Source organism: Bidens hawaiensis, unplaced genomic scaffold (genome assembly GCF_021521415.1).
Source record: "Bidens hawaiensis isolate Kalapana, Puna unplaced genomic scaffold, B.hawaiensis_p1.1 tig00017777_1, whole genome shotgun sequence".
NCBI classification, from domain to species: domain Eukaryota; kingdom Viridiplantae; phylum Streptophyta; class Magnoliopsida; order Asterales; family Asteraceae; genus Bidens; species Bidens hawaiensis.
The window spans coordinates 100,930-112,130 of NW_027492684.1; the positions used below are offsets into that span (position 1 = coordinate 100,930).

An 11,201-nucleotide genomic window follows, 5' to 3' on the forward strand; every position below is an offset into this window, starting at 1 on the left:
CTTGCTTCAGTTCGATCGGCTTTTGCGGTTTTTCATTATGTATAAAAAGGTTTTTAAATTACAAAAATAAAAATAAATTATGTATATGCAACCTAGGCATGTTTGTTGTGGCAAATATAGACTTACTGCCCTCCCTAATGTCTCATATGTTGATCAGTTCTTCATGTAAATAATATAAAACATGATAAATATTAAACCTATGAACCTGTTACAGCATGGAGAGTAGCAACCGCAACAGAGAAGGATGTAGACGACATGGTTGTCAGCTTGGTCGAGTTCCCCTTTAGTATGTATAGTTAAGGATGGTTAGGGTTCTTGAGAGAACCCCGGTTTTATGAGAGAGGAGGCACACAAAATTGTTATGTGTGTGTGATTAAGTTATGATGTTAACATTTATCTCTCTTTATATACACCCAAGGGGAAACCCTTTATTAGTTAATTGTAGGTAATATGACCCATCAACAATTACCAAACTAATATATAATAATGTATAATTAAATATTTTGATCAATTATAATATAAATGATTATAATGGCTATATATATATATATTATTCTTACATTCTCCCACTTGGCCGAGTAATCATTTATCATGAGTATTAGATAAGCCTGATCAGGAGTTAACACTCATTTTAGCTTTAAACTTAAACTGAAGCAGAGAAATACAGTCATTGAATTGAACATCAGCTCAAGACCCCTATTAATCATACTGCAGTCCTTATTTAAAACCTAAGTATTTATGATCAAAATTTTGAAGTATGCCCTTCAGAACGTTTGATTTGTATATTAATTCGTCTATATATCATTATGCATGCAGAACATATTAAGAGACGTACAAAATCAAAACTGATGAGGAAATTTAATAGTTAATCATTCATAGTATGATATGCAGTTGCGCATTGTCATCAATAACCCGTCATTATTATAAGCGCTTTCATAATATTTATGGGTGAGACTTTTAGTTATCGGATCCTTAAGCATATCATAAATGTACTCGATACGAAAATTTAGATTCCTCAATTCGTTTATAAACGAATAATAAATTTCATATCGAATTTTAATGCAGCACCTCTCGAACTATTACTGTTTGAGAAAACATGGTAGCTGGCTTTATCACAGTAAGTCTTCAATATATAATTTTTATGGAGTTAATAAACTTATGAGTTCACTGATAAATTTTCAACAACATTTATTGTAAATTGCGTTGTGATTAATCAACACATTATGTCATTATAACTTAGATTGTTGTTATCAATTCATTATGACTCCTCCATGAGATAGATTTATCTACTGACATAAGAATATATCGAGAAAATTACATTTTCTTATATCTGAATATGACAAAGTTTAGAGTAATATACCAGTTTGAATTCTCACTTCTTCTTTTAAATTATAGTCTTTCGTTTCTTTTAAAGATATTTTAATACTCTTTTAGATGTTTCACATTAATCTAGGCATATCTAGTGTGTTACAATTTTGAGTAATATCTGAACGAGTATAGACTTGAACCTACATAAGGCTTCTACTTAATGAAGCATAAGGTAATAATCTCAATGATCCTTTTTTCCTCTAACTAGAGCAATATTGTTTGTTACATGTGTAAGGACCCATTTAAGATAAAACTTATAGAACAAAACTAATGTCCCTTTGGGTCTATCTCATAATGTTATGATATCTATTATGTAAGGGATATCTTTGAGATATTTCATATCAAAGTGTGTGAACAATGCTTTGACTTATGTAACATATACTTGTCAGAAGAATGTCATCTATATAAGGACAAGTTTGTTTTTAGTTGCTCCCACTCATCTTGAGGTAGGTACATTAATCCACTTGGTTTTTGATGAAAATAATTGTATAAATATTTCATCAAATTTTGATGTTTGCATTAACCCATATATGGATTTTATTGACTTATAGACTAAATGTTCATTAACCTTCAGTTTATAACATTTAGGTTGATTTATGAGCATGTAGATATGTAAGTCAGTTATTAGGGAAAGTTGTTTTAGTGTTCTTCTAACGTAGCTCTTTAACTATTATAAGCTACTTGAACAGTGATGATCCTCAAAGAAATGTTTTATAATATAGGTTATAAGATTCTTTGATGATTTATTCCCTTTTGAATCTAACCTTTAATAATCAATTATGCTTCTTAGTGTCTTAACGTTTGTGTTAGGATTTAGTTTAGTTATGAACACCTTTAGGTGATTCAACCAAATCTCAAAACGTTAGCGACTTATGGAGTCAATTATGATTGATGATAATGGTTTAATTATAAGGGGTATGATCATTAAACTTTCCAACATCCAATTCAACTTTAGTTAGGGAGGTTACATAAGCATCAAATTTAGTAGGTTTTAAAACCTAGATGGCCTCCTAAGTTGATTATTGGGTAATTTTAAAAGTCTCAGTTTTATGGATTGGCTCTTAGTTAGGTTGCTATCATTTTTAGGATTCTAAGTGTGTAAGATTTGATGCAGTATGGTGTACAAGAGGTGTAATTGAAGTAAAATTTAATATCTCCCCCCCTCTTGTACTTCAAACAAGTCATTATAAAGACTTTTACTGCTCCCACTGACCTTAGAAACCTTTAGGAAATTAGCATACTTAGGGTCAGTATTTAAAGACCAGTAGATTCTAACAGAGAAACAAGTTAATAATATAAGTTGTTGCAGTTTCTCTTGGTGAGGATTAATTTAGTAAGAAATCTGAATTTGTCCGCGTTTAAGCAACAATGAAACTTTTGTAAGAGTAGTAGTAAATTCTAAAGAGATAAGTTTTGATGGAATAGTGTTATGATGTAGACGACATGGTTGTCAGCTTGGTCGAGTTCCCCTTTAGGATGTATAGTTAAGGATGGTTAGGGTTCTTGAGAGAAACCCGGTTTTATGAGAGAGGAGGCACACAAAATTGTTATGTGTGTGATTAAGTTATGATGTTAACATTTATCTCTCTTTATATACACCCAAGGGGAAACCCTTTATTAGTTAATTATAGGTAATATGACCAATCAACAATTACCAAACTAATATATAATAAGGTATAATTAAATATTTTGATCTATTATAATATAAATGATTATAATGGCCATATATATATATATATATATATATAGGGAGAGGATCATGAGAGAACTCCATTTTATGGAGAGAACTAGAGAACTACTAAGTTAAGGGGGTAAATATGTAAAACATCTCAAACTATATTTTTCCCCAAATATTGCTTCCCTTATCACGATTCCTTCCCTTATCAGTATATCTCCTTCCCCTATTCAATCTCAATCCATCGATGATGCCCAGATCAATTAATTGAATCATCCTAATCTAATTGAAATCGAGCTCCATTGATCACGCACGCTGTTCATCTCGTTATTCCTAACATGTTGATCGAAGGTATTGTTAGGTTAAATTCGTTTTACTACCTTAGATTCAATTATAATCGTGTTTTTGCTTTTGTTTAATCAGAAATCGACTCGTCTGGAAGCATTGTTGCATTTAATGGTGCATTGTCGGTTCAATTGAACGATTCTATGTCAAATACCTTTGTTACTGCAACAAACGGTTACGACTATGCTGAAATAACCGACTCTGTATCAGAATCTCGTGTCAATCAATCAAGTGTTTCATGTTCAGTGTCATCCGGCGATGGTGCTTCAAGCTATTGTGTCTAAACCGATAATAATATGCAATCTGTTAGTGTTGAACATCGAGGTAACATATTGACTTTATGGATCTGCATACACACCTGATATTCAATGCATAAATGATATATATTACGTATGTGTTTTATATTGCATATACGTATTATAACACCTTTTACCCATATTATGCAATACACATGTGCACTATACATGTTAACACTCTGTCTTACATGACGTGTTATCTAAATGTTAACACTATGCGACATTTGTTACAGTCACGTAACGCGTCTTAAATGTTAATGTATTTGTAATAATATATTCAACCTTATACAGGATGTGTGTCGAGTATTGTTTACCATACACCAAACGGAACAACATACTGGAAACCTAACGTGCCCGAAGAATTTGTGCTTGTCAAATACCTGGAGTTTGAAACGTGGGACGATGTTGTCAATATGTATAACACGTATGCTGACAAATCTTGGTTTTCAATGCGTTTAAGCACTATTAAACGAGTCAAGGGTTCGGTAACACACAAATACATGCTTTGTACTCGAGCCGGAAAACCGAAATTTCAAGATTCTAATTCAACTAACACAAACTCTGCTTCGACCTCGCGTCGCAGCAGCTCCAAGGCCGTGTGTTGCAATGCCCGCCTAAGATTGAAACCCGTTCCAAACACCATGAGATTCAAGATATATGATTTTGTTGATATTCATACCCATGAGCTGATTGGACCGAACGCTATGGAGTTTACAAAGAAACGACGAAAAATTGGGTATTCTGAACGCAATTTCATTCACAAACTAAGTTTAAACAATATTGGTCCAGACATTGCGCATAACTTGCAATGTTCGTTAAAGGGCGGATCTCACAACGTCAATGGCACTAAAACTGATTTCCAAAATGCAACCAGGGATGTCCGCCTCTTTATTTCTGACAGAGATGCGCAAATGATTGTGGACACACTGACGTCTCATTCGGTCAACTTGCCAAATTTCTCGTTTGAGTACAAAGTTGTTTGAAGTGAACTCCGGTATATATTTTGGGCTGACGATAGTTCAAAATGCAACTATGATGCATTCGGGGAGGTTTTAGGTTTTGATGCAACCTACAGTACCAATAAGTAAGTGATCGATACACAGATACATTACACGTATATATTTATGATGTTAACCATTTTTAACTGCACATTGTATTACCGTCACACCTGTTTGATACCAACATTCCACACACGTGTTTTTTATACGTGTTTTATGTATGCATTTTGTGTAACATATTTTTTTTCTTTTTTTTGTAATTATATGACCGATACGGCATGATATTTGTACCATTTACTGGCGTGGATCATCATAAGAAGTGTGTGACATTTGGTGCTGGTCTAATATATGACGAAACTATCGAGTCTTACAAGTGGTTACTCGACAAGTTTCTTAAAACACATAAAAAACAGTCCAAATTCGTTTTAACCGATCATGATGCCGCGGTTAAACAAGCTGTTCGTGCTGTGTTTGACCAGTCAATTCACCGACTTTGCATGTGGCACATTGTTAAGAAGATACCATTAAAGGTACAATTATTTTAATTTTTGTTTTAATTTTTTATTTTTGTTATATATGATGCACATATGTAATGCTCGTGCAATTTTTAACAGATTTCGGGTGACTTATTAGCAAATACAGATTTGCGAGTTTCCATACATAAACTGGTGTGGAACTTGTTTATAACACCTTCTATATTTGAAGAGCAGTGGAAATTGCTTATTGATGACCTTAATTTGAGTGATCATCATTGGCTTACCGAGATTTATGCAATTAGGGAGCAATGGGTCCCTTGTTATTTTAGAGAAATAAAATGGTGTTGCCTTATGAAAACCACATCGAGATGTGAAAGCTCAAATTCTCTTTTTAAGGTCAACACCAGTCATGCCAACACGCTTGTCCAGTTTCTATTGTGTTTTGGCACTGCTCTTGATAGACAACGAAAAACTCAACTCGAGCTTGACATTGAAACTAGTACAACGACACCAAAAATGCCCGAAAAACAGCCTTTGAAAATACACGCGTCCAAGATATATACACGCAAAATATTCCTGGAGGCTCAAAAGGAAATTTACAGAAGAATGAGGCAGTGTTATATTACAAGTTCTTCGGAAATAGACGGCGTTAAAAAATTCAACATTGCACATACCAACAAAAGATTCAAAGTAGTCAACAACTATGTGGTAAGTTTGTTTATGTTTTCTGTTATTTTTATGTTTACATGTTAACGCTTACATTCTCGGCATTCACCTTATTTTTCATGTTAAATTTTTTGTTGGTTAAAATACGTAGGTCGACTTTAATGCACATGATACAACTGTTTCTTGCTCGTGCATGGGGTTAACGCGTGTTGGATATCTGTGCAGACATGCTTTTTGCGTGTTTAGGTACAACCAGGTCGAATTGATACCTGACAAATACCTGCCTGCTCGGTGGATGAGAAACGTGCTTCCGGACAGGGTTCATGACATCTCGAACAGATATTCGGCTGAAGATGACGAGGAGTCCGTTATTAGACGCAACATGTTTGAATTATAACCGAATGTGCTGACCGGCTGAGACACAAACCGGATTGCCTCAATTCCCTCATTGTCCAGCTTAAAGATATAAAAGACAAGGTGTTTAAAGAGTTCCCGTCTGAGCCACCTTGTAACAGTAAACGTTCGATTATAAGCAAGCTTGTTGGACAGCCCGACACGGTTGATGTGACTATCAAGCCACCGAATGGTATTAGAAATAAGGGGTTGGGTACTAAACGTCAAGTCGGCATGGTTGAAAAACTGCTGGAAAATTGTAACAAAAACCCAAGGCTGTGTCACAAATGCAACAAATACGTGATCGATCATGACTCCCGTAACTGTGAAAAGGTCAAAGCTGCCAAAGAAGCCGCCGCCGCTGCTGTTTTAGCTGATGCTGCTGTTGCCAAGTCAACCACCGATCGTTCCGTCAATCGTTATGCCACACGGTCCAAACTTGTTGCTTCTACTTGATTTTATGCATTTAATATTACATGCATGCTTTATTTTATGCACTTTATGTTACATACGCGCATTGCATTGTTATATATTCAATAAGCGCGTCTCATGTTTTCGTATTAGACAATTATGCATTTTAATAAAATTTGAAATGACTGCTGGTACAGCCTAATGAAACTTATGTTTGTGTAATACAGATTAATATTTTGATTTTTATACTTGCGTTTAAACCGTTTTAGACGGGTGCAGTTGCGTGGTATATATCGTTTGCGCATGTGTTTTGACCGGTGCATTATCATTTGTGTGTTGTATGTTTTATATACCTGTGTTTTTTTTACATTCTACGTTCTGAATATTGTATTGCGTATACGCATTTACACACGCTTTTTGATGTTACACTGATTATCTAGTTGCGTGTACGCATTATAATGCGTATACGCATGTTCATTCTTTTTTATTTGCACCTCTTATTTTAATACAACTATGAGTGTTTTTTAATTTCCAATTTGTATAATGTAATGTGAACATCTATCCTTACTATGTTTTTGTGTTACGTGTGTGCATCCCAAATTGGTCCGTGTCTATCCTTTTTTCATATTACACGTGTGCATCACACATTGGTACCTGTATATATCCTTGTTATGTTTTCATATTACACGTGTGCATCACACTTTCTATATATATTGTACCAGTCACACATTCTATTTACACGTCGAACATCATCGTATACGTTGCACATTCCCTGTGCATTTTACACACATTCAACTAACACAAACACTTGCATCCATACCATTCAAATGTTCCATTAACTTGCAAATATCAAAACAAACAAAACAACTAAGACAAATGTTTACAACCATACCATCCAACCGTCTAATTCAATTACACGTGTCAAAACAAAACAAAATAAGCATGCATAAACTACATGACACCATATGTTTTTATACGATTACCGTTTATTTCATTTTTAACTACCAAGTATCAACATTTATCCATCAACCCTCCTTAAAACGAACCTTTTTAACCACAACCTGCTTTGGTTTTTTGCTTTCCCATTCCCTAGCATCCGCCAACATGCCATCCCTTACATTGTTTACTCCTGAAAGCAACATGTGAGATATGTACTTCATCCTAAGAATATTGATCTGCTCTACCATTCTGTCTTCTTCCACGCTGAAGTAACATTCGACACGATCTCCTCCTCTATAGCACTCCATGTGTCGCATAGCTTGATGTTTTCCATGGTAACTCCACTCTTGTTGGCGACCATGTACGCATAATCTCTTTAGCCTTTGGGTGTCCAACCAATGTCAGGTACCTGTCGAATATGTCAATCTGTGTAAACGAAAAAAAAAATATCATTATAACAAACGTGTATGACAACAGTATATATTTATAATGTAATACATGTTCAACTTGTTAACATACGACGCATGTGTATCACCGACTGCCTACTTGTATTCATCGCTAATAATATTTTTATACTGTGCCTTGACTTACCACTTTGTACGGCGTGCTTTTGTTCGCGTAATCTTTGCTGGTTCTAACTCCATACACGGTCTTCACCATGTTGTCGAAAACATAAACAAAGTTTCCCTCATGTCGAAAGCGATTACGTAAAAGTGATTTTTTTCAAAAATTGAAAACAACACCGCATCATACTCTCTTAAACCCATCTTGCTTTCATCCTTATTTGGCACAGACAACAAGTTTGTTTTAAACGCTTTTACTATTTCTTCATATGTTGATTTTCTTTTTGTAAGCATCCATCCAATCTTGCACATTTAATTAACGCCACTTCAACATTAGTTTATATAAGCGTTATTCAAATTATTCTAAGGCTATATATACTGTAAACTTACAATCGTTGATGCGCGACAAAATAAACGGTCTATTGACCCCGGCTTCTAAATTGTTCTTGATAGTTTAAAACCGTGACCCAACAGTCAACCACGCTTCACTGAACCGGATTACCCGGCAACAGAGACTCCAACAAATAAGCTCTCGTGAAAACACCATAGTCAGCGTCAAACATATCCTTTCTGTGTAATATTAATTTGATAACAAATACTAACATTATATATATTAAATTGAAAACCCCATATGTTTATATAGTACATACATGTATTATTCACGCATGTATAATTAACAGCACGTATATGCACTTTAATGCGTATACACAGTAATATAGTAAGTGTACATATGCACCAGCTTAATAACGTGTATGCGTGAAACATCAATACTTACATAATGTTTCATGAACCGTATACATACACGCTGCTGCCATATTAATGTGTTACATATATGCATTAATATGTGTGCATATTGCTACATACACACACTACTATGTTTTCATATGTAATTACAAACATAATACGTGTATAAAAAATTAATAAAAAATTTTTACCTGAATGTTTTATCAGCAATCCCGTCTTCTTTCTTCTCCAAAAGTTCTGTAGATTTCAACCTTGTGCTCTTTCTTTCCTTATTCTTTTTAAACTCTACCAGTCCTCTTAGGTACCGAAAAACCATCATTTCTTCATCACTCATCACATGTTCTATGTCAACCGGTTGGTACGAACCTATACCCATGTTTTCATTAGCATTCGTGTCGTTATCCATGCCACCTGATTCTTGGGAGCTGAAACCGAGACTGAAACTCGGTTTTTCATAATCGACTTCTTTTGTTTTTTCTGTGATATTCTTTATCACGTCATCCAGCTTCAAACCACCCTCATATTCTTCAGCCTCGACTTCAATCTTCTCACCATCAACGTTCGCATTGTCGTCCTCGACGTTTACAACATCTTTGTAGAAATTTTTATACCTGTCAACAAAAGTCTTTATCTCGCTAATTGTTGGAAAAGCCGAACGTGCTTCACGCAGAGCTCCTTCGATTATTTTTTTGATTTTGATGGCAGATTCGAATAGCGTGTCAAGCTTGGTCACATGTCCCTGTTAATAAAAAAGCACATAATAAGTTATTAATGCTAACAGTCCCATTATACTAAATATATACAAGTGTGATGGTTGTAACTCGTACCGTCAGATCATTCGGGCTATACAGATTTGCAAACGTGTTAGTCTCTGTTTCGTCCTCGCTTTCATCTCCATCCACACCCAAATACATGTCCCTAATCTCATCTTGTCCAAAACCTCCATGTTTCTTTTCTAACCTTTCCTTTTTTTTCAGATTTGCCATGCTCCAAAATTTTATCTAGCTCATGCTACGTTCCACATTAAACCCGGGAGATGCGACTCTATCCACATAGGTTAACTGTCAATTTTTTTAAAAACGTTAGATACACGCACGTTTAATAATGCTAAAAAAATTTACAATCATTTATTTAATGAAATTCGTACCACGAGTATCATCAGCGGGCCAGTGAATATTGATTTCAGATCGCATCTTCTCCAACCAGACTTGCATTTTTTCATTGTATCGACTATGAAAGAGCACCAATCAATATCACATATGTTTGTGTCGTCTCTTATGTGATGAATGAATTCAAGCTTGCACTTCCCCGTCTGTTGAATCTCACCCATCGCGCTAAGGAACATCGCCAAAAAGTCAAGCTTGAACATCATTCCACCGTCATCACGATTATCTTCAATCTTTGCAGCAATCTCGGTTGGTGTGACATATGTTCCTGGATACCTCTTTTTCCAAGTTTTTTGTATTCCTACAAACTTCTGGGTACACTCAGTCGAAGATAACTGTATACCGCAGTTTGGTATCCCGAGCAGTTGGTGGATTGTGTCGTTGTCTATTTTGAGCTTATTGGCACCCAAATCAATCTCCATATTAGCCGCGTTGAACTTATCAACCACGAAATGCCCTAACCCAGCCGGTATACCGTCTACTTTAAATTGTAGCATTTTCCCAAACCATATGCTTCGAACGACGGCCCGTTGTGTCCTTGACAGCTTTTCGATGCATGAAAATAGCTGTTTTGGTGACGAGCGAGTCCTTAACCCACCTCCTTCATACTTTTTTGCCACTATTCTCTCTCCCTTTGCAGTTTTCTTTCTACCTGTTAAAACACAAGTAACACGTATGTTTAATAAACTAATAACGCATATATGTATACATGTCTAAAACACATGTCATACATGATTATGGCCTCCATCTAACATGTCGTAATATGCACGCGCTTTCGTACACGTAATACAACGAGTCCGCTTAAACGTGAAATACAACAGTAGTACGCATGTGCATTTCTTAATGTAATGCGTATACGTATTGCAATAATGATGCGTACAACACATATGCACTGCATACACGCAATACATTATATCTGCATCAACATTTAATACACACATTTACGCGTAAACGTCTAACACATCGGTAGTGCGTATTTGTTATATGCCTAAACGTATAAGACACATTAAATCATGTAATGCATATACGTATTGCACTAACGATACAAATAATGTGTAATCAATGCATATACGCACTACATGAAGTCTACATTAATGTTTAATACACCATATCCGCGTAAATGCTCGACTCATCTGTAATGAGTATGTGCTATATGCGTAA

At 35.2% G+C, this 11,201-nt stretch overlaps 2 protein-coding genes across 2 annotated transcripts; one reads left to right on the plus strand and one right to left on the minus strand.

Annotated features, from left to right (window-relative positions):
- The first annotated feature begins 4,960 nt into the window (after window positions 1-4,960).
- Window positions 4,961-6,673, plus strand: LOC143554656 (protein FAR1-RELATED SEQUENCE 5-like). The gene is made up of 4 exons (XM_077044366.1): window positions 4,961-5,212; window positions 5,297-5,866; window positions 5,976-6,191; window positions 6,281-6,673. Exons 1-4 carry the CDS (start codon window positions 4,961-4,963, stop codon window positions 6,671-6,673), a joined length of 1,431 nt encoding a protein of 476 aa, XP_076900481.1.
- A 1,942-nt stretch (window positions 6,674-8,615) lies between these two features.
- Window positions 8,616-10,983, minus strand: LOC143554657 (uncharacterized). The gene is made up of 3 exons (XM_077044367.1): window positions 9,702-10,983; window positions 9,066-9,613; window positions 8,616-8,700 (listed from the first exon to the last, which is right to left on the minus strand). Exons 1-3 carry the CDS (start codon window positions 9,858-9,860, stop codon window positions 8,616-8,618), a joined length of 792 nt encoding a protein of 263 aa, XP_076900482.1. The 5' UTR covers window positions 9,861-10,983.
- Between the last annotated feature and the right edge of the window lie 218 nt (window positions 10,984-11,201).

What these genes read in the sequence shown, in the direction of transcription:
- LOC143554656 (XM_077044366.1), top strand. Translation starts at nt 4,961, where the DNA reads ATGATATTTGTACCATTTACTGGCGTGGATCATCATAAGAAGTGTGTG. An exon ending in TTAAGAAGATACCATTAAAG is followed by an intron (nt 5,213 to 5,296) that starts GTACAATTATTT and finishes AATTTTTAACAG; the next exon opens with ATTTCGGGTGACTTATTAGC. An exon ending in AAGTAGTCAACAACTATGTG is followed by an intron (nt 5,867 to 5,975) that starts GTAAGTTTGTTT and finishes TAAAATACGTAG; the next exon opens with GTCGACTTTAATGCACATGA.
- LOC143554657 (XM_077044367.1), bottom strand. Translation starts at nt 9,860, where the DNA reads ATGGCAAATCTGAAAAAAAAGGAAAGGTTAGAAAAGAAACATGGAGGT. An exon ending in ATAGCCCGAATGATCTGACG is followed by an intron (nt 9,614 to 9,701) that starts GTACGAGTTACA and finishes TTTTATTAACAG; the next exon opens with GGACATGTGACCAAGCTTGA. An exon ending in ATTGCTGATAAAACATTCAG is followed by an intron (nt 8,701 to 9,065) that starts GTAAAAATTTTT and finishes AATATTACACAG; the next exon opens with AAAGGATATGTTTGACGCTG.